Source organism: Phocoena sinus, chromosome 13 (assembly GCF_008692025.1).
Source record: "Phocoena sinus isolate mPhoSin1 chromosome 13, mPhoSin1.pri, whole genome shotgun sequence".
Classification (NCBI taxonomy): Eukaryota; Metazoa; Chordata; class Mammalia; order Artiodactyla; family Phocoenidae; genus Phocoena; species Phocoena sinus.
The window spans coordinates 4651992-4675578 of NC_045775.1; the positions used below are offsets into that span (position 1 = coordinate 4651992).

The window sequence follows — 23587 nt, forward strand, 5'->3', positions numbered from 1 at the left end:
AGTGTTCCAGGGTGTGTCTGACCCTCCGTGAGGGCACTGTCCACACCTACCAAGGCCAAGATCAGGAGGCCCATCCCTGGGCTGTGTCCAGGCCCAGACTCCCAGAGGAAGACCTCCTGTAGATGCTTGTGGCTGGCAGAGCAGTTGATGGGGCGGGAAAGAGTTGATGAGGTCAGTTCTCCAACCCGCCTTAGCTAGAGAGGTGTACATCCTCTGCCAATGAGGAGAGAATAATCGTAATAACAGCATGTGTTGAATGATCAATAACAACGGACACCACTGCCAGTGAGGCCCAAGGGGCCCTAGAGCTTATGGTTGGAAGAGTGGGATTCTGGAGCCAGAACACCTCGGTTTGGAACTAGGCTCTGGCACTTAATGTTGGTCAAGTTGCAGCACTTCAGTGCCTCAGTTTTCTTATCTATAAAATGGGGATAAGAGTGCATACGTCACAGTTGGTGGAAGTATTAAATGAAGCAGTATGCATTTTATACAGCCTAAGATAGTGCCGTGGTAACTGTAAGCTGACGTTAAGTTTAAGTAATTTGCCACCATCCTGTGGCCGTGCTGAGATTCAAACCCAGTGGCCTCTGGTCCTGGAGATTGTCCACTTTCAGCAAAGGCCACTGTCTATCAGACTAGGCTCCTGTGATGTCTTAGGCTCCTTGGATAAAGAGACTTAGGATCCTCTCTCAGAATTGCCACTAACTCTTTAACCACAGCCTGGACGGGTTATTGTACTGCACCTTCTCAGCTCCTCGCGTGTGTACTGGGATGGTAAAGCCATCCTATTGCCATTGACCCACAGAATAAATGCTTACGTAAGAGTCAGGAGCGCAAGGCAAGATGGCGTAGCTTTGTCCGGAGGGTCTTAGATACTGAGCATGGAGGTAAGACGTTGTGTCTGAATAAGTTGTGGTCGGGGTACCTCGGACCTGGGGCCAGTGAGATTCATGGGAGGGTCATAATGCCTCGCACTGCAGTGATCTTGGCAGATGCCATTAAGCTGGATGGTGAGGGGGGCACGGATTCACTAGGTGGAGGAGAGGCGTGGACGTCCACGCCCTTGGAACAGAGCGAGCAAAGGCCCAGGACTTCTGCAAGAAATAAACACTAGAGCACGTGGCCTGAATGGAAGGATTTTCTTGACCTTGACTGGGTCCCCGTCCTGCGTGAAGCCAGGCGGGCTGTTCGGTGCACAGTTCCTTCGGGCTATAGTTGGCAAAGCATCAGGTTGTGTAGCGTCTTTACTGCAGGCTCAGGCATTCAGAAAAAAATGGTTTCAAAAAAAAACAAAGGCAAACTTTGTTACAGTATTGAACCACGTTAGAGCAGCGGGACGGTCAGAAAGGACGGCAGGATTCCCCCACAGGCATCTACACCATATCCTGACCCCTGGTTTCATTGGCGTACAGCCCTGCGCATGGGTTAGGAGCTGCCTCTGGCTGCTTTGAGGCTACAACTGCCGAGTGTAGCCGTTGCTGCGGAGCCTCTCTATGACCCACAAGGCCTACGGTAGGAACTGTCTGACCCTTATGGGGAACATTTGCTAGCCTCTGGTCTACACCTTTACTGGGCTTTCATAGCACATTATTCACTAGTGGAAGGAAGGATATAGAAATTAAGATTGGGTAAGAATTCTAGACTCCACAGCTCCCAGGCCATGCTTAGTGCTCGTCTATTGATGGTAGCTTGGACACCACCCATTTACCGGCTCCATCTCATTCATACTCTGTAAACTGGGATGGCAAGCTCACTTACCCCTGTTCACCAGCAACGTTGTAACTGAACACATAGGATTCTTAAAAAGCAAGAGCGGCGACTGGAACGTGGTCCCGCGTGTCGCTGAGGTTATAGCTGCCTCGTGACAACCAGCGCTACGTGCGGTCTCATTGCATTCAGAAAATAAAGACGTACGCCTTGTGGTTAGAGAACAGGCCTGGGTCCTGCCCGCCGAGAGATGCACCCCACCTCCACCACTCAGCCTCCCTGTACCCCGGCCCTCCTGCAAATGAGGGGTGATGTTTCTTACAGCTGTTGTATGCTTAAGTGGCTTATGAATTTGTGCACCTAGCAAGTTCTCAGTCAATGTTAGCTGTTATTATTATTTCTTAATCTTTATTTGAATTGATGTTGCTTTTTTTTCCTTGTGGGAAGTATAGAATCCTCCCCCAAAGGCTGACACTGTGAAAGTCTTATTACTCTGTGAGCTGACAGGCCCTTGTCTGAAAACTTAGCACTGACAGGCAGCTGATCAGAGGATGTTGAGCCTTTCAACAATAAAATAAATGCCAGGTTTTAAATCTGGAAGAGACATGGAGGAGAGCAGATATACGTTGACAGTTTTGGAACTCTGAGCTAGCTCAGAGAAGAAAAACACTATTAAAATATCATTTGGAACTTTTCTCTTATACAGTTTTGAAATGCATCCTCTGACTTTAAGTAGGCAAGTCTATGTGTAGAATGAATAGGCATTATCCCTTGATGGAATTAAGACCAGGCAAGAGACCCTCTGTTTATTCTAAGTTACTGTTATTAAAATACTTAAGTTTATTTCATTAAAATCTTTGTAATCTCTAAACAGGAGTATCCATATAGTTCACAATCAATTTATTTAAAGGTAATATTTGAAGAGTCCTGTTTGCCTCTGTGCCCGGTCAGTCCCTCCACCCTCTAGCCCAGCCCACTCCGCTAGGTAACTGCTTTAATTATGGTTCGGGTATTCATCCAGTGTTCCTTTTTTTTCCATTTTCTTTTTCTTTTTCTTTCTTTCTTTTTTTTTTTTTGTTGAAGTATGGTTGATTTACAATGCTGTGTTAGTTTCAAGTACACAGCAAAGCGATTCAGTTATATATATATATATTCTTTTTCAGATTCTTTCCTCTTATAAGTTATTACAGATATTGAGTATAGTTCCCTGTGCTCTACAGTAGTTCTTTTTTGGTTGTCTATTTTATATGTAGTAGTGTGTATGCGTTAATCCCAAACTCCTAATTTATCCCCTTTCCCCTTTGATAACCATAAGTTTGTTTTCTATGTCTGTGAGTCTATTTCTGTTTTGTAAATAAGATCATTTGTATCATTTTTTTAGATTTCACATATAAACAATATCCTATGAGATCTGTCTTTCTCTATCTGGCTTAACTTCACTTAGTATGATAATCTGTTTTTCCATCCATGTTGCTACAAATGGCATTATTTGTAAATAAGTTCATTTGTATCTATTTTAGATTCCACATATAAATATCATATATTTGTCTTTGTCTGACTTACTTCACTTAGTATGATAATCTCTAGGTCCATCCATGTTGCTGCAAATGGCATTATTTCATTCTTTTTTATGGCTGAGTAATATTCCATTGTATATATATATATATATATATATATATACCACATCTTCTTTATGCATTCATCTGTTGATGGACATTTAGGTTGCTTCCATGTCTTGGCTATTGTAAATAGTGCTGCTAGGGACATTGGGTGCATGTATCTTTTTGGATTATGGTTTTCTCCAGCTATATGCCCAGGAGTCAGATTGCAGGATCATATGGTAGCTCTAATTTTATTTTTTTTAAGGAACCTCCATACTGTTCTCCATAGTGCCTGCAGCATCCATATGCAAATAAAATAAATACGAACATACATATGAAGTTTACACAGCATTCAGTATGCAAAATACATGTTCTACACTTTGCCTTTTAAATTTACTACATTGCTCAAATCTTCCCATTTTAATGCATGGAATGTTTCTCCTCTTTCTACAGAAGCCTGGTAATCCATTCCAGGGTGGACTTCCTCAGTTTATTTAACCTGTCACCTACTTGGATTGTTTTTAATCTTTTGATATTTCAGACAAGACCACAATGACAAACTTGCTCACATATACACTGGTCACATGCCCGAGAAGTGGGATTTCTGGATCAAAGGATAAATGTAGGTAAAGTGTCAGTAGATTCTGACAACAAAACCCTTTTGATGTGTTGTATCATCTCGGACTCCAACCAGTCGGGCAGGAGAGCAATTATTGACCGACAGCCTCGTGGACGAGTGTTTTGTCAAACGTTTGAATGTTTGCCGGTTGGAGAGTTGAGAAGTGGCATCTTACGCAGTGAATTTGCATCTCTCTTCTTAGGAATGAGTCCATCTGGGGACACTTGTCTTTCTTTCCCTGTGAACTACTTCTTGTACTTTGATCATTTTCTATTACTGTTGCTCTTTTATCTCTCAATTTCTAAAACTGTACAAAGGAAGTTAACTGGAATAAGTTTTGCAACTGTTTTTTAAAATAATTTTGTTATTTATTTTGACTTACCTTGGCTTTGCAGAATTTTTTGAAATTGTATATATAAAGGAATATTGCCAGGAAGAAACATAATGTCTCCTCATTCTAATGAAGCAGTGATTTTACTTGTGTGGGTGTGTATCCTTTCTTTGTCTGTGGTGGCTAACATAGCATATGATTCTTATCCAAAATTATATTGTAAAGCCATTGGTTAAGACTGTAAAATAGCATTCTGTGGCTCGTACTTTTCCATTCTTCTGTTTTTACTGGTTTGGTATTTCTTTTTAAAGCATATATTTATGCTCTGAAAACTTTTTTAATATTACGGGAAATGCTATAATGAACATTTAATGCCCTTGATTTTTTTTTATTCTTTTTTTTTTTAAATAGATTTATTTATTTATTTTTGGCTGCGTTGGGTCTCCGTTGCTGTGCGTGGGCTTCCTCTAGTTGCGGCGAGCAGGGGCTACTCTTCATTGTGGTGTGCGGGCTTCCCATTGCGGTGGCTTCTCTTGTTGTGGAGCACGGGCTCTAGGCACACAGGCTTCAGTAGTTGTGGCATGTGGGCTCATTAGTTGTGCCTCACGGGCTCTAGAGCGCAGACTCAGTAGCTGTGGCGCACGGGCTTAGTTGCTCCACGGCATGTGGGATCTTCCCGGACCAGGGATCGAACCCGTGCCCCCTCCATTGGCAGGCGGATTCCTAACCACTGCACCACCAGGGAAGTCCTGATTTTTTTATTCTTATGGATGAATTCCCAGAAACGGTGTTACTTGATCAAAGGAGTTGAACGTTTTTAAGGTCCTTGAAAAATATTGACTGTTGCCTCTCAGTAGTGGTCTATCATTATGTATTACCATTAGCCATGTGTGTTAAGTAGTGGCTCCATGACTATAGCCAGATTATTATAATTCAAAAAATGTGCAGTTGATTTTATAGGTGGAGGATCAGCCCTATCATCTTCCACGTGAGTAAATCAGGGTGCAGAGTGCTCAGGAGGTGGGTCAAGGTCACAGAGCTGGCTACGGCCAGTGTCCTGGCTCCCAGGAAGAGAGAGCTGGCACCTTTCCACGTGAATTCACACCAAAGCACAGGTGACTGGACGTGGTTCTTTGGACAATTTTCACATAAATTTAACTGGGCCAAAATGAGCAATTGTATTTCACTGCAGAGAAAAGTCACACCAAATTGCTAATTTAGTAGTTATTGAGACATCCACTCAGTAAATATTTACTTTCCACATGTAGCCCATAATACCAGGTAGTGGATATGACATGGACATAAAATCCTTCCTGTTCCAGAAAAGCTTCTAGTAGAGCAGAGATCCCTCTCACCCAGTCACCCCGGCTTTCTCCCAGGCATGAGTTTGGAGCATCAGGTAGATTGTGCTGACCTATTTTCATGGGACACGTCCTCTGTGCCAGGGCCTTTGGATGCAAGTTTGAGAAAAGCCAATGAAAACCAGCCTCCTCGAGGAAAGGACGGCAGAGGATAAACGAGATAAATAAGATAAGCCGCAGACAGTGATGGGCTCTGAGGAAGAGGAAGGTGGGTGCAGGTGGGGCTTGAGGGCTTTGCATTTCACCTGCACTGCTGGGGAGTGGTCAGAAGCTTTCAAGCAGGAGAGACCTGATGAAACAGTGTCCTGCAGACACGTGAGGCTGCTGCGGAGCCCGGAGAAACAGCCCCTCGGCTCCCATCCCTCATCGTCTCTGCGCAGGTGCGAGCGGACTTGGAGATGAGATCTGGGTGCCCGTGGGCGAGGGTGTGTGTGGTCTTCCATGGCCCTGGAGCACCTGAGCCTGCTCCTTTCTGGAATGTCAGGAAGCATGCAGACGGCCCTTGATGCATCAGAGGCCTGTAATAACCTGTGAAAGAGGAAAACGTTGGCTGGACATAGCGGGTCCTATTATTTTGGGTGCTGTAATTCTACACTGATGATTCTCAAGTGACCAAAGAGTTGTATGTCTTTGAGAGAACGTAGTCCCTTTAGACCCATTATCATGTCAACAACTTGGTCCTTCCCCGAAACAGACTTCTCCATGTCTGTTCTCCGTGAAGGAAGGCTCCACGCACAGGAACACCGTGTGCCGGTCCGAGGAGTACAACTCAGGTTTCAACACTGGGCTGGAAGTATATGCGCTTTCTAGACTCGCTTTCTTATGGGTATTCCCAGCAGGAATGTTGCCCACCTTGGAAGCTAGCGTTTTCTTGAGAGTTATCTGAAGTTGGCATCTCTGTTTCCCTGCAGGAAAGGTTGCGTCAGTTTATTTGATTACATCCGGTTCCCTCATGGGTGGGCTTTGAACAAAGCTGCACGTTCAGGAGACGGTGAAGTAGTTCTGCAGGCAGAGTGCTGACCCTGTTCATCTGGGGCCTTCCTTCTGTCTTTGTGACTCTTCTCTAAATTGAAGCTCTGTGTCTGCACCTGTCGGGCATCATCACCACCATGTCAGAACTAATTTTGAGTAAGTTTTGTGGTTTTGATATTTAATAGAGTCCCCAGTGCTGTCTAGCTAAAGGCTGGAGAGTGGGGACAGGCGGGGTATTGGAACAGGAGAGGGACAAGAAGGGGTTCGTGGCATCTCCGTGATCCCATCTCTCTGTCATGACTTGGGTATCTCTCTCTCCATCCAGTAAGCTCATCTGCACTTGGGGTCTCCTTAGCCAGGGGCAGAAAAGAGAGATTGGAGCAGCTGTGGTGTTCTCTGCGTCCCTACTGGAATATGAGTTCTAGAATCGTGGGCGAGGGTTGAGCCTGGGGCTTGGGTACGTGGATCTCAGGACCCTTCCCGACTCCCTGATCTTGGCCACACCTCTGGACCCCTGGTCTTCAGTCCTGTCCAAGGACATACTGATGACCCAGCTTTCTTCACAAAGAGGTTAGGAAACGCAGTAGGGTGATAGATTGTTTCTCCTGATTATTAGAAAGTACAGACTCTGGCACTGGGCCTGGGGAAGACAGAGGAGCTTTTTGTGAGATTATGACTCATCATCTCATCAAGGAAGTGGCGCGCTGGATTGATTTCGGTATCTTAGCCTAAATGGACTGTCCTTAACCATCATGGGGCCAAATGCCTCATTTCACAACTGAAGGACTCTCGGTGACGGAAAGGACATTTTTATGTGCAAAACATGACACTTTCAAAATTCTTAGGTTAAAACAGCAGTGGCGTTTTTTCTCAGACGGTGGCCTCTTGTCATCTAAAGGTGGAACAGCCAGGTTAGCAATTGGCTTTTGTGTGCAGTGGACGAGAGCAGAGGGGCCGTGAGTGGAGTTCTTGTGAGTGAAGGGGCCTCTCCAAGCCCCAGGGAAGACTCTGCCACCCCGTCAGCAATCTGAGCAGTGGGTGCCTTGAGAGTGTTCGGTGGACCTGAGAGTAGTGGAAACGTTGGTGCGGGAAGAGAATGTGACTTTGGAAAGTCAGGAAGGGGGTGAGAATTCTGGATTTGCCATCTGTTAACTTGAGACTTTGGCAAATGTTTTATTCTTCTTCAGCCTCTGCTGTTATCTGTTAAATGAAGATAACTGAGCTGATCTCCTTCTTTGAAGTGTTGATTATCGACTATACAATAGAAAGTGTTTTTGAATAGAAGTTCAGAAACGTTGCAGGCAATCACAAGGGCATTCTGAGATGCTATTCAGCATTGTTAGGTCAGAAAATAGGTATGTCCTCTTCACCCCGATGAAATAAGTAATGCCCACTGAGGCTGGTATTTTTTTTTTCCACCTAGTTAACTAGGCAGTAAAGGAAAGAACTAAATACAGCCATATTTTTCTGAGTAGGTTTTTTTAAACTGTCGGATGGTAATACTGACTCTTCTCATGGAACTTACTTTCGAGGGGGAAGAAAACAATACATAAATAAAGAAGTGCATGTAGACACTGCCTGGGGTAACATAAAGAGGGGCAGGGGACCGGAGGTGATGGGATGCAGGGGGTTTTATGTAGGCGATCAGATGATTGGAAGAAGGTGAAAGATGTGATAGTCTGTAGGTCATGGGCTTTGGAAAACAAAGATTCGCGATATTATTGTCATAATCATCATACTGGTGAAGTGACATGGGATTCTTTAGGCTTGTTCCAAGCTCTTGTTTTCTGAACACAGGGGTCCTTTAATAGTTATCAGGCCGTTATTACAATGAGAAAATAGCTGAGCCCCCAAGGCATAGAGTGATGTGGATTCTGCCCAACTCGGGGCACAGCGGGTTATAATTTATTGGTGATTAAAAGTGAACTCTGAGTATACCCAAAGGTATAAATGAGAGTTTGGAGATAGCATAGGGAAGATACTTGTCACAGAAGTGTTACAGGGTCCAAGGCAGGGGACACCACTCCTGCTCTGCACATGGGATTTGCATGTCTCTCCCACGCCTGTGCTGGCAGGTGTCAGAGGTTACTGCTTCCAGATCTAAAAACATGGGGACTGAGTGTGGCTCACACCACGAGGTGATTGCACTTTTATGTGTCTGGTCCCTGTGTGAGCAATCACCTCATGGTCTGCTCCAAATAGGAGAAGCGGGATTTAAAGCTTCCTGTTTGCTTTCCCACAAGAAGTCTCCTGGATGCTGAGGGTGTGCGCTGGACCTTCTGACTTGTGCCTGCTGTGGTCTTTCTAGGACAAATCCTTAGGAGCCCTTGGGTCTCAATGAACTAGAGCACAAAGGATGGGGCACTTAGAACTGTCTTGTTCAGGCAGTGTCCAGCCTTTGGCTGTCATACATGTGGAAGCAGAGAAAGGGCCCAAACCTCTAGTTCTTTCACTTCCTTTCTTCGAACCTCAGGCTTTGGAGAGTTGCTCACGGTTACGGGTGTTTAAAGTGACATTTCCAGGATGCTGTTTTCAGGCCCTGGCCTTGGTCCTGACCTTGGGCCTGCTCTCCTGGAGGACTTCTTGTAGGAATTTCCTGTTTCTGAGCCTCATCCAGGAGTCCTAGTTGGCTCCACCCACGGAATGCAGGATGCCGACCTGTAAATCAGGAGCTGGCAGACTTTTCTGTGCAGGGCCAGATAGTGAGTGTTGTAGGCTTTGCTCGCCCACATTTCTTTGCTTGTGTTTTTCTTTGCCTTATAATCTCTCAAAATGCAAAAAGACATTCTTAGCTTGAAGGTTGTACAAAGAAAAGGCCTCGCCCTGGTTCGCAGACTCTGCTCTTCACTTGGAGGGCTTCTGCCCCTTGCAGAGCCTGCCTTGCCTGCTGGTAACGTGTACCCACCGTGTCTGCTTCCTGGGAAAGCGGTTGAGCTGGGCTCAGAGGGGCTCGTTGAGATCCTGCAGCTGGCGGTAAATGATGGAGAAACCCTGGCACCTTCCTCCCACGCCCACCAGACTTGAGCAAGGGCAGCTCTGTCCTTCAGTCCTTCCACTTGCGAGGTCAAAGGTCTTGGGGCTGTCCTGGACCCTGTCTCTCTCATAGCCATACCTGGGCTGTCAGCTCGTCCTAGCGGCTTTTCTTTCCAAGCAGGTCTAGAGTATGACCACTTGTCCTCGGCCTGTTTCTCATGGCATCACCCGGACACACCCCGTCTCTCACCTGGACAGTTGCCGTTGTCTCCCGCCGGTCGCTTGGCCTCTGCCTTTGCCCCGCTGGTCTGTCGGGGACCCTGGACACCATTTCAGCACATCTCCCCCGCCCTGCTTGTTTTGCCCACTGCACACGCATTACTGGCTGACGCACTGTCTGATTTACCGATTTACCTTATTTATTTCCTGTCTCCCCAGTGGAGTGTTAGCTCCCAGAGGGCAGGGGTGCTTGTAGATTCTGTGCACTGTTAACGTTTCTGGTGACCAGAGCAGTGCCTGGAACAAAGCGCTCCGAGATACCTGTTTAATGAATGATCGAAGGAAGACTGCCTTCTGTTGTCCCAGGTGTGAATTCCCCTAGGGACACATTTTAGTTCATCCCAATGATATCGTGTACATTTGAAAACTAAGGGGTATATGTGTATGTACGTTTCTCGGGCATGCAGACCCTGAACGACCCCAGAGCTCTGGCACGTGCCGTGGCCTGGCCTGCAGGGGCACCACCGGAACCTCAGGCTGGGCCATGTGTGCCTCTTGGTTATTTCAGGCCCCTCATTGAGTCCTACATGTCATCCTGCCAGCTCTGTCTTCAGAGAATCTGGCAGATACCTGGCCTCCTCACTGAAAACATGAATCAGCTCTAACTACCCGAGTGGAGTTTATCGTATCTACTTACTCTGTTTTTAGCAATACCCCTTCCTCTCATCTGTTCTTAAGAAGCAAAGACAAAATCCAAATAAACCTGATAAAAGAAGTGTATATATGGGTACAATAAGAAATCTGCTGCATGTATTTGGACGCTCCAAATTTTACCTAATTTTCTGGCTAAAGTACATCAAGGAAGCCAAAACCATCTGCAGCTCAATATTGATAAAAGGGTGATTCTGCTCGACTCCCGCAAGGTTTCTTTGAACAGATGCCCTGTCATTGTATACCTTTTATTTGATCCCTTTTCTTTCATGCTGAGGTCTTCACAAGCAGGTGCTTCAACCGGAGAAAAGGCTTTGGTTGTTGCCCGACGTGCTGTGTGGGTGAGACCTCTGGCCCTTGTCATCCCGTGCCTAGAACAGTGTTTGGATCATTACAGAAACCTAACGCCGGCTGGCTAACTACCGATCGGGAGTACGTGGAAGGATTGGGGTGTGTAACCATAGGCGTTGGGATGGGAGGGGCTTGAGGTGGAATTGTGGTGAGCTCTTAGAAAGGGCAGGCAGGAGTGTTGAGATGATTTCGTGGACAGACAGGGCTCACAGCTGCAGGAGTACCTGAGCTCTGAGATGGGTCTGTGGTGGCAGGATCGATCCTTCGAGAGCACATTTTATCCTCTAGCTCTCTCTCTCTCTGAGATGCATCGCTCCCCAACCCCCCCGCCGAAGCCCCCCTTTGCTGCTGCAGTCACAGCAGCAGTCACTCTTGCTGAGAGCTGGGTGACAGCTTCCCAGGTGGGTGGAATGAGGGAGGGTTCAGGGGCCTGGAGGAATCCAGCGAGCCAGGCCCAAGCCAGCGCTCAGGTGAGGCTGCTGATCCAGGAGGGTCCAGGACAGGTCCCGGGGGTCGCATGGTCGGTGGGCAGCTATGCTGACATGAGAACCCCGGCTTCTGGAATCTTCACAGAGGCCCGTGTCCATCCCACTGCGTGCTCCCTACTCCATCACGTCTTGTTCTGTTAACCCAAGGGATCGACAAGCTCCACACCGAGGAATTTCCCAGGCTCCTTGTCTTAGCAGCAAGACCTCTGCGTGGTGCCTGGAAGGACACAGCCACGCACCTGTCCTGCCCCCACCTGAGCTGGCCAGAGCGTGCTCCCATCAACCAGGACTGACTTAGAGGGGCGGGGGGACGCAGAGGACACGTGTGCCCCACTGAGGGCCTTTTCTTCGGCAGAGCGTGATTAGGAATGTTTAGAGCAGGGAATGGGCGTGGCCCATGCTGTTCGTGCTCTATCCTACATGTGTGGACATGTTCTGTTGCTCTTTTCTCTGTGTCCTTATCTGAAAAATAAAAAGTGGAGATAATGATTCACTGTGTCACTGGCAAGATTTGGCGATAGTACCATCAGGGTAGTTCATGACCAGGTAGAAGGCGGTGGGACGGCGTGAGGTGGCCGTGCGACCTCTTAGCAAATCCCTAAACAGCTGGGAGCAAGGAAATCATCTCTAAAAGGACACACAATCCGATGATGATCCCCATCGGCCTTAAAACGCAATGCCTTTATGTCTGACTTTTAAAGTTGTTGCTCGCTGGTAGCCAAAGTGTGACGTTTGCGGTGGGAATAATAGTCCCTTTGTGTCTCCCTCTTCCTTTCATTCCTGGACCAAGGTCAGAGAGCCAGGCTGGGCTGGGCCGCCTGCGGGAAGCAGTCTGTGATGAGGAAGATACTGGGGCGTTGTGAGTGAGTGCTCTGCCGTGAATGTCACTTGTTTCGTAAGCCAAGCCTCCCACAGAGGGGCAGCTTCCAGAAGCAAGTGCACAGGTCTGCCCAGGCCAGGGAGGAAGCGTCTCAAGGCCGGCGCCCCGGCTGGCGCTGGAAATGTCTGTAAGGGCTTTTTCAGCCGGCTTTCTGTCGTGTCTGTGTGGGCCTCCCTCTTTTGCACCCCGGGCAGCCGGACGGGCTCCGGACCCTGCTGCAGGAAGACTCACTGTGTTGGCCTCGCCCCAGCCCAGACGTTTTTTCTGGCAAGAGAAGCACAGACCCAGAGCACCAGGGTAGGATGGAGGGAGGAGGTGGGCCTGCTCTGTGGAAGGAAGCAGCTCGTTTAAGTCAACCTTCCCCTCAACCCCACTGTGTACTTCAGCGCCCAGGAATAGATGCTGCATCACAGTCAGGATGCGCCAGGTGAAGGAGCTCCTCTTCGCTCTCACCTGTGCAGGTGCATTTGAAAGGTGCAGAGCACCCATTCGTGGATGGTTTTTTAAACCCACTTTTAGTACATTTCAAGATTTTGAATATGACAAATTTATCAAGCCATGAATCTGTAGGCAAGGCAGTCAGAGCCCCAGAGCCCAGTGGCGATGGGAAGCAGATCTCCTTCGCCCTCCAAACGACATCTAGAAGGGGGTTAAGCTGAAATATGTTGAACTTGAGATAACTACAAGCAGAGAAGCTCCGGGGGCAGATCCCACAGCATTAAAGGAATAGAGCATCGGGCCAGACCTCTGCCTTCCCTTCCCTGCTTGAATGCAAGTATTTCCCAGCATTAAAAAAAAAAGACAAAACTAAAAACCCCATTTTACGGAAAAGGTGACTGAGGGACACCAGTGTCGGGTAACCGACTGAAGACCTCAAGGGGAAACAGGCTTACCTTCCTCAGACACGGGGCCCGGCTGGGACATGGGTTTGTGGGACAGCCTGGCAAGGGGGTTGCCTTGCTGGATGGGGCCTCAGGGACGGGGTGGGGGGGCAGCCGAATGCAACAGGACCTGTTTGCCCGGGAATGGCTGACTGCCTTAGACATCCATGCTTTTAGCACAAAAAGGCTTCTGGGCCACGGTTAACAGAGGTGAGTTTATATGCTTGTAAAATGGTCCGAATCTTTGGGAGGCAGGAGGGAAGTAAACGGAAGGTCCCAGGTTAAGTGAAGGCAAGTTTCCTCGTCCTGTCTATGGTAAGGGACCTTGGGCCTCTATGACGTGCGGAGTGGAAACCCTTACCTGTGCCTGACAGGTCTCTGGCTGTTTCTCCTGTGCAGAGTGCAGCTCGGACAGGCCAGAGTTCTCTCTGGTCCCTGGGCCCCTTGTTGATTGTCTCCTCTTTGCTCTTTTCCCTGCAAAGTCTGAATGTTGGGGAACCTGTGACAGCGAAATGACTGAAAAGTAGCTTCTTCTTCCCTTTTTAACCTTGATGGTGTGTGGTTGTGCTTGAGAGCGTGTTTTGTGCTTTGTCCAGTGGAGCCATACTGTACGGCCCTCTTGGAGTACCACTGTGTTCATTACCACCTGAAGACCCGCACGGGGTTTGATGGTTAAAAATAAGCACACGAATCTGCCCAATTATATTTAATCCCGTTTTCCTCTGATTTTTAGTATCACACTTAATAGTACTGTTTGGAGTCAAATCTGAAAGAAATGACACAAATGAACTTTTTTACAAAACAGAAATCGGCTTACAGACATAGAAAGCAAATTTATGGTTACCAAAGGGGAAAGGGAGTGGGGAGAGATAAATTAGGAGGTTGGAATTAATGGATACACACTACTATATAAAATAGACAATCAACAAGGACCTACTGTATAGCACAGTTTACTATACTCAATATCTTGTAATAACCTATAATGGAAAAGAATCTGAGAAAGAATATATATATATATATATAATTTAACTGAATCACTGTGCTGTACACCTGAAACTAACACAACATTGTAAATCAACTATACTTCAATAGAAAAAAAAGAATAAGTTAAAAAATAAAAATAATACTGCTTGGGGAAAACATGGTCTTAAAACAAATTAAAATCTTAGATTCTTAAAAGATTCCAGTTGAGTCTGCATGTTAATAGGCTTATTCGGGTTTAAATGAAAATAACAAATTTTTTAAAATAAACTTTTTATTTTAGGGCAGTTTAGATGAACAGATTTGGTTTTAAATTTACCTTTAGGTTAACAGATTTGGACTTATATTTAGAAAGTTGATGCAGATTGTATAGGGAGGTACCATATAGAAGAGTCTGAGGTCTCCACCACTGCTGACATGCAGTGTTACAGCGATGAACCTACAATGAGACATCCCTCCCACCCAGAGTCCGTAGCTTGCTGTATTAGCCCAGGCTGCCATAACGAAACACCATAGACTGGGTGACTTAAAACACAGAAGTGTATTTTCTCACAGTTCTAGAGGCTACAAGTCCAAGATCGGGAAGCCAGCAGGGTTGGGTTCTCCTCAGATGCTGGTGAAAGCCCTCTTTGTGGCTTGCAGGTGTCTACCTTCTCCCTGAGTCCTCACCTGTAGGAGAAAGAGAGGACGATGCTGAGAGCTTCCTCTCTCATAAGGCCACAGCCTTACTGGATTAGAACCCCACCCTTATGACCCCACTGAACCTTAATTGCCTCGAAAGGCCATACAGTCATCACACTGAGGGTTAGGGCTTCAACATAGGAACTTTGTGGGGGACATGACTTTGCCCACACCATTGACATTGGGGCTCACACTTGGTGTGGGTTTTGGCAGATGTATAATGACATGCATCCACCATTACAAATCATACTGACTAGTTTCACTGTCCTAAAATATCCTCTGTGCTCGGCCTGTTTATCCTTTTCTCCCTGACAGGCAATCTCTGATCTTTCTACAGTCTCCATAATTTTATCTTTTCCAGAATGTCATATAGTTTTAATCAGACAGTCTGTGGCCTTTCAGAGAGATTGGCTTCTTTTACTTAATAACATGCATTGAAGGTTCTTCCATGTTTCTCCATGGCTCGATAGCTCATTTCCCATTAGCCCTGAAAAAATGTTCCATTGTCTGGATGTCACACAGGTCATTTATCCGTTCAGCTCCTGAAGGACATCTTGTTTGAGGCCGTGTTTTGGCAATCATGCATAAAGCTGCTGTAAATATCCACGCACAGGTGTTCATGTGAATATAAGTTTTCACGTTAGTTGCGTGAATACCTGGGAGCAGCATCGTCTCCTCTGGAGAAGGTGACATTCAGACACGTTCCTGAAGGTTCATGGAACCACATACACTTGGATAAGTCAACCTCCCTGCAGTCAATTTTCTACCCAGCAACCATTCTCATGTTTCTGCTGTGACTGGCAGCTCCAAATTGTGAAGCTGTAGCTTTCCACCCTGCTGCCAACGTGGAAGCACTCGGGTTAGGCCCAGGAAGCTCCATGGCAGAACTGGAATTAGTTTGTCTACAGACCCAGAAGGCTCCCTTCTCATGCAATCCATAGGATATACAAAGGACGTCTCGCAGGCTGGTTACGTGCCTTCTCTGTGTCTTGCTTTCCTCATTGTTGAAATTGGAATAGTAACAACTACTAAAGCCTCAAAGTCACTGTGCGGATACGTGAAATAATGTATAAAATTGGTTCCCATAATGCCTGATGCACATATATGTGTATGTAATGGGCTGTCTGCCTGTGACCAGCACTGTCCAGCAGGGTAGAAAGCACTGCTTTTCGATTTGGGGGACAAACTAACACACGTGGCAGATGTGGAAAGGCCACGCTTCCCCGGAGGGAGTCATGGCAAAGAATACAGGAGGCTGATATGCAGAGTCTAACCCCGTGCCTGGCAGACACAGGCTGCACAGTGTAGCATTTTTTTTTTTTTTTTTTGCAGTATGCGGGCCTCTCACTGTTGTGGCCTCTCCCCCTGCGGAGCAACAGGCTCCGGACGCGCAGGCTCAGCGGCCATGGCTCACGGGCCCAGCCGCTCCACGGCATGTGGGATCTTCCCGGACCCGGGGCACGAACCCGTGTCCCCTGCATCGGCAGGCGGACTCTCAACCACTGCGCCACCAGGGAAGCCCAGTGTAGCATTTTTGAGAGGTGATCATGTGTTGGGCTTAAGCCCCTTTGGGCTTCAGGGTGGGAGGGTCCTCGGGGGAGAGGCTATCCTGTGGAATCATGTAGCCCAGTGGTTCTTAGACTTCACTGCAGATGGGAGTTCCCTGAAAGGCTAGTGAAAACTCAGATGGCTGTGACTCCCCCTGCCCCCTCGGCTGGGGAAGAACCACCAACATGCCTCTGCCGGCTTTAGGGCAGTCCTGAGAGTAAAAGTTGGGTAGTGATTGGCTGACACCAATTTGATTTTCCCTTCCCCTACTTTGTCTTGAAGGGGTGACAGTGGGTGAATAGGGACCTGCAGAATCCACAGCCCCAGAGCCCAGGTGCGATGGTCCTGGCCAAATAACCACATCGTACTTTTAAGACTATCTCCCTCAGTGGGTTCTTTTCCCTTCTAGCTCTTTCTCATCCTTGTATACCTCTCATCACAATGCACCCTCTGCATAACCCAGTCGCGCTTAATAAGTAACTTGCCTTATAAACATTTTGAGTTGCTTAGATTGAATAATGCTTATAATTGACCAGATGTTCTCAAAATAGTTGGTTGTTTCCTTCTACTTGACATTCACATTAGGAAAACAAACACTTTTTTTCTCTTATTGTGCATTGTGACTTTCTTTGCAAATTCCTGTTTCAAGTTTGCAGCTGTTCAATGTTTGCAAAATCATATTCAGCCCATCCTGTGTGTCGGGAAGGTCGTGATGGGCTTAGACAATGTATCCTTTTTTTTTTTTTTTTTGGTAAAATATGTCCAGTTGTTGTTTCCGTTGAACCATGATTGTGCGCTCACCTTAGAGAATGTCTACTCTGTAGGAAAGAATACTGACAAGATGCCAGGAGACCGTGTCTGACATGCTTCAAGGCTGAATCATGGGGCTGGGAGGCGAGAGGCTACGGCTAACCTGTGCCCAGGGCAGTGGAGGCCACACTGTCTCAGGTCAAGTGGAAATCATGGTCCAGGAAGAAAGGAAGTGAGAGATCAAGCCTTGCAAGTTGAACTGAGGGTCGTTATAAACAAGAAAGGAGCCAAGCTCAGAAGCTGGGGGAGACAGAATTGTCTGGGGAGGAACCAGCCAGGATGGGACGAGTGGCCCAGGGTGAAAGGCAGTGAGTGGGGTCAGGGCCATGGGCTTCAAGGACTATGTCAAAGGGTTAAGTCCCTGATTTCTGCCATTTGGGGTGATGTCCAGCCTTGGAGCAACCTGCACAGCAGATGATAAAGCAGGAGGCTTCTGAGGTTTTGGTGTTTGCTTCTTCCAAAAATGACGGCCATCAGCGTGAACTTCCTAAGACTAAGTCCATCTTACCATCTCTCAGTTTTTCTCCTCCCCTCGGTTCATATGGGTTAATGTCCAAGCTCTTGAACCCGACAGAGCCTAATGACCTTTACTTACCAGGAATTTTAAACGTATTCTTTCTCACTCACTCTTCACAAGTGTACCTGTGAGGTGATGGTGTGTAAGTTTTACAGAGAGAAAAACACTAAAGTTCCTCGAGGTTGAGTAATTTCTCCAAAATCACATGACCAAGTGGCAGGACAGGAATTTGGACCCAGGTCTGCTGGGTGACATGTCATCTGCTGCTCAGTGCCCTATAGAATCTGGACCCCAGACCTTTTGGACAGTGTCCACTGCAGCCTTTCCCCAGCTCTCCAGGACAGAAAAGCCAATTAAGCAACCTCTGTCCTCTTGGGGACATTTCCAGTCTTAGGCAGTTTCTCAATGCTTCCAGTAAAGCTTTGTGATCCCTGCTGGGGCTTAGCTAACAGTCTTAATCAAAACACAGTTGACACTCTGTACTGTGAGCTTTAAGAGATATTAAGGATTAAAACAGAAAAAGGTGCGGAGAAACATACAGAAAAAAGTCTTGGCACCTGAGCCCAGGATCCAGGCAACACTGGACATTTAAAATAATCATAATAAACATAAATTCAAGATGGAGGGAGATGTTCCAAATGAAAATGAACTCAGGGACACGAGGAGCCTTGATTCTGGTACCCTCTGCACCCCCGGATCACTGAGTGACCCCCAAATCACCTAAGTGTTCTGGTGCCCTTGGGTTAAGGTCAAATGATCATGTTTGTTTAAATTAGCCGGAAGGCTCCAACCCACCCCAAAATTACTTGAATTTGCGTCAGAGTTCTTTTCTAACAATGGAAAGTGCACTTACTTTGGACTAAGTCGCCCACAGATACTACTGTCCTGGGAGGAGGCTGCTGTCCATTCCCTACCCCGACCTCGGATTTCCCGCCCTCACTCCCAATGCCGATTCCCACCGGAATTCAGTAACTCCCCTCACTTGCTTGAGCTCTTATAGGTCAGGGTCTCCTCCACTGCTCTGCCACTCTGACATCACTCATGCGCCTGGGTCGTGTGTCACTGTGTCTTACCTCCTCCATGCGTTCCCAGGACCATCGCAGAGTCTCCTCCCCAGCTCACACGTGCCTTCCCCGCCCCCAGCGCCCTGCGTAGAACCCACAGTCGTTCGTCCTAAGTAAATATTTGCTTAGTGATACCCGGTGAGCTGCGACTGTCAAAACACGAGAAATGGATATAATGTTTTTCTAAAAAAAAGTATCATGACAGCTCCCTGACCCCAGAAGTAACTTGCACACCCAGCCCCTGGTTGGTATCATCAGAGGCCTTCTCACAGGTGGATAAACTATGGCCCAATGAGGCATCCCAGGGGAAGGGACGAGGGTTTACTGAGCGTTGCCGTGTGTGTCAGGTTCTTCATATGATCTCTGCTAATCCTGCACCAGCCCTGGGAGATGGAGGTTGTGGCCCCATCACACACATGAGCAGACTGAGGCTGAAAGTGGTCAAGTAAGCCAGCACCCTACTAGATAGGGGTGTTCTGTTTGCCCTGGAGAAGCAGACTTCCTTCTGCCCCTATGGTGTTGCCTCCACACCCTGTTGCCTGGTGAAAGATGCTGGGATACTCCTCTCTCTTATTTTGATATCCACCCCCTTTTCACCTGTATGAAATGTAACCTCCCCTTAAAACTCAAGCCTTATCTCCCCTGCAAAGTTCTATTCGGAAGATTCTAGCCCAGGCTGATCTCCAGTTTTCCCGAGTGCCTTGAGCACTGATTTCACACATAATCCTACACTCTGCCTTGTGTTATCAATTAGCTTTTTATTTGGCAAAGGATGTTCCTGAGTTGAATCCGAAGACCCTAAGGTGGGGAACTCTGTCTCACACATCTTTGAGACTTTCCAGGATCCGAGAGCCGTTTTGTGTACGTTCTGGGCGTTGGTTGGTGTTGCTTTGTCTTGTTTTCTTTCCCTTCATGTGTGTACCTTTGTCGTTATGTGTACAGTCTTCTGCTGTACATGTGGAGTTGAACAAGACAAACCCTCTTTTCATGGCCTCACAAACTCGGGGGGAATGTAGGTGTGTCTTGCTCTCCAAATCTTTTCATGCCTCAGTTTAGAGAGTGAGGTTAGGGGTTCAGTAGGGAAGGATACCAAATTCTCTAAATCAATTTAGGTCCTGAGATTTGGATAGCAGATAGTGAGAGTTTGGATAGCCGTGGATTTTATCTGAAATTTTAACTGAATCTTTCTCAGTTCTGAGTTTGGGGGGCCAGGGGGTGCTGGTAGAATAAAGCACATACTTACCCACCACAGGTGCAAAGTAAGTGTTGTAAGGCTTAAATCACGTCGCAGGGGGTATGCTAGGAGCAAGGAGCCATTTCCCTGGATGCAAGAATTCAGTCAATCGACAGGAAATTATTGAGGCCACCGTGGGTCAGAGCCGAGCTAAGAGCTGGACACTCTCTGTTTCCCTCGAGCAGTAAGCAGTGGAAATCGGTGTGTAACATAGCAATAGGAAGATGCCTGTTATCAGGAGAACACAGACCAGGGGTGGATGTGCACAGAGAATGTTGGGGAGGGTGGGGAAGTGAGGATTGTTCCATGGGTGATTGTGAGGTGTCTGTCACATACCGGGCACTGTTGGATGCACTTGACCCACATAAATGAACAAATCTGCCAAAGGGCCTTGCCTCCCTGAAGCTTACATTTTAGACAGTCTTCCAGGACTTCGGAGGCAGTGGTGCTTGAGCTGCTTCTGGAAGGTCAGGTGACACCTGGGCGGTGAGGACAGAAGCCAGTGTGGAAGGACCATTCTACTGGGAGGGCACAGAGAGGCCAGAACTCCACCAACTGGTTTCCCTGGGATATCCCTACAGCAGAGACTGGAGAACACTTTGATCTGATCAGTAACTATTTTAACAAAAGCGTCCTTTGCCGGGTTGCTAAGGTTCTGCCCTCCTGAGCTGGGTGCTTCATTTAGTGGACAGTGTCTTCCTCAGTACCCATCGGAGGGGTGGAGGGAAGGATGCCGACGGGTAGATCACTCGCCGTTTTGAATATTACCATCAATACGGGAAGGGAATCACCCACAGACTCAGATCGGGGACCTCTGGCTAAAACTTCTCAGAGGACCCAGACGAGGACTCTAAAACCCCGGGCCCCTCAGTGTTCACTTGGCCACCCCCCAGAGCCCCAGTTTCAGCCAGGAGTGACCCCTGCCTCGGTTCTGGTGGAGGCCACAAGTGTCTGATGGCCTGTGCTTCTCTCATTTCAGACTGCTCTACCATGACCACAGCACGGTGCCGGCCCACCTGGGACCTGGCCCTAGACCCGCTGGTGTCCTGCAAGCTGTGTCTCGGGGAGTACCCAGTGGAGAAGATGACGACCATTGCCCAGTGCCAATGCATCTTCTGTACCCTGGTGGGTCTTGCAGAAAACGCCAGTTTAAAAGAATTTCAGGATGAGCCTTTTTCACTTTTGTTTTTGGAGATACCATGCAGTCCTTTGCCCTCACTTTTACCCAGTTATTGGAGGGATTCTCCTCCAAATCAGTCAGGCTCCCCAAGCAGGTTCGATGGCAGGCGCTCGTGGTGCAAAAGCAATCAGTTAAACAGAATCTTAGGAGCTGGGAACGCAGTTGAGAAACCCTGAGCATGGCGTGTGCGCTCCTTTCTGGAAAGGCAGAGCTTCACCACAGCTCCCTTTAAATTTAGTTGAACAATGACATGCCTGAGATTGCAGGGGTGCTGGCCCGGTGAGTGTGTACGGTAGAATAGTCAGCTCTCCGTGTCAGCCGTCACTGCTTTAGTGCTAAGCTGGAGAGGCTGCATCTTGAAATCACATTTGAATTTCCTGAAGATGCAGCCAGCGTCACCGTGGGCCAAATGGCCTGCTCTTAATGCCTGTAGGGGCTTCTGTTCCCATCAGGCCTCTCTCAGACCCAGCATTTTACCTATCAGAAGAGAAAAATGAGGGTGTAGGGTTTGTTTTCAGTTTGTCTCATTTAATTTTGCTTGGTTTTTCTTCCCATTCAAGAAATACAAAAAAAAAGAAAAAGAAAAAAGAAAAGTCCGGAAAAAACAATTTTCCTTTAAACTGTGAAAAACTAAAAAAGTTTCTGAATTTGACTACTGTTATAAATGGACTATAGGGACGGCCTTCCCATGTATGGTTCAGATGTCTGGATTGGGTTCTGTCCCCGACAGCCTCCTCCTGATTTTCAGAGACTTCTTTCTTCCTGCCCCTATTTTACAGACCTTATTCTGTTTGTCTCTGTTTTACAGACCTTGTCTGTTTGGGACCTGTGTGCATTCAACAGCATCATCTGCCTTTTACAGATGAGACGGAGCTTTCAGTTGTTTAAGTCCGGGTCTCTGACTTCCCTTTCTGTTAGACACTGGCTTCCTGAGGGCACAGTTCTGCCCCCAAATGCCTGGTTTGCAGCGGGGCCCATGATAGATAATCGGGAGAGGCAGCTGCGTTGAACCGCACAGAGTCAGCCTCAGCCGTGTGCTTAGCAGCCGAGAAATGTGCCTCATTGAAGCCCCAGGAAAGTAACTTCAACCTGGACCACCGGAAGTTGCTTTGGGCTTTTTCTAAGCTGGGGAAGGTTGGGAGGGAGAGAGCCCTGGGGGGAGGTGGGTGGAAAGACAGACGTGCAGCCAATGAACACAGAGAATTGGACTCGTTTTCATTTCTGGAGGATGAGATGGTCCAGCGTGGGGATGGATTAAAGAGTTCTCTTTATGCAAGAATTGCCTCCCTCTTGCCTGAAGGGGAGTTTTCCGCAATCTCAACCAATTGGCTTGATTCCCCTCTGCAGATGTGCCTGTAGGCGAGCTTGCTGCCACTCGTGTCCCCTGCCTGCGTCGTGTGGGGAGGGCCTCATGGGCCCGCGACTTCTTTTCTTCCACTGTGAGGTCGCCCATTCACCCTGGCATGGTTTTACCCAGACTTTCATTTGTTGTCATTGTTGTTTTAGTTTTCTGTTTCTAGAGCATAGTAGTGAAAATAAATAGGCAAGTCTAATTCAGATCAAACATTTAATTTAAGTCAGGGACTGTGAATAGAGGAAAATAACATTGTTTTCTCAAAGAGGGGTTTGCTGGGAGCACTGAGAAACAGGTGACAGCTGTGATTGTTTTCTCACAGCCATTTATTAAAAATTAAGATGTTGAGGCAGGCTTACTTGTGTCTGCAGCTCCCTGCACCGTGAAGCACAGGAAACACCTGCGTGTCGCAGACTGGGGGAAGGCGCCCATGTCCCCTCGGGCTTCTGTCACGTGCTGTCCCCTCTGTGTAGGCCTCAGGGCCCCCCAGCCAGCAGAACTGCCACTGTCTTCTTCCTGGGGACAGACCTGGGAAGGTAGGAAAGAGTGAAGAGAGAAAACTGTGCAAAGGTGAAAGGGGGCACTCTTCAAATAAAACACTACTAGAGAATTATGGGCTTTAGGTCTGAGGTAGATTGACCTCAAGGAGGAAGGGGCTCGAGGGGAAAGCCTAGTGATTGGGGTCAGGCGTCAGGGCACTGAAACGCAGGCTGTTTCTGACCTCAGCTTCCCTTGTGCGCCTCATCTGTATAATGGAGCTGAACGGAGTTTACCCTAAGGTTCAGGAAGGACGTGTGAAGGAGTTGCCACGTGGAGGCTCAGATCCTCTCCATCTCGCTTCTGAACTGGGACTTAGAACCGCAGGGATTCAAGGGAGCTCTGGGCAGCTTTCCCCAAGCGTGTGTCCTGAGGAACACTTGTCCTCAAAGATGCACTCAGACAATCTGTGTGTTTCAGTGGATTTACTAAACACAGCATGCCGTGTCCCTCTCTGTACCCTTACCCCTGGGACGCTCTGGGTGCCCAAGAGCACAGAGAAAGCCCCGAGGAACCCACACGAGGGACAGCTGTTGATTTAACCTGCATATCCCCAGATTCCTCGAGCACCAGAAGTGTGTGCCTAC

General features: G+C 47.6%; 1 protein-coding gene across 10 annotated transcripts in view; it reads left to right on the forward strand.

The window, feature by feature from the left end:
* Window positions 1-23587, forward strand: part of RNF144A (ring finger protein 144A) — a 115012-nt gene that overhangs the window by 55338 nt on the left and 36087 nt on the right. For all 10 annotated transcript variants that reach the window (XR_004352760.1, XR_004352763.1, XR_004352758.1 and 7 more), the window contains one exon: window positions 20909-21054. Coding sequence is in view for 4 of the 10 variants with exons in the window: in XM_032652610.1 (XP_032508501.1) it covers window positions 20920-21054 (135 nt within the window). In the remaining 6 variants the exon portion in view is untranslated. The remainder of the gene's footprint in view (window positions 1-20908; window positions 21055-23587) is intronic.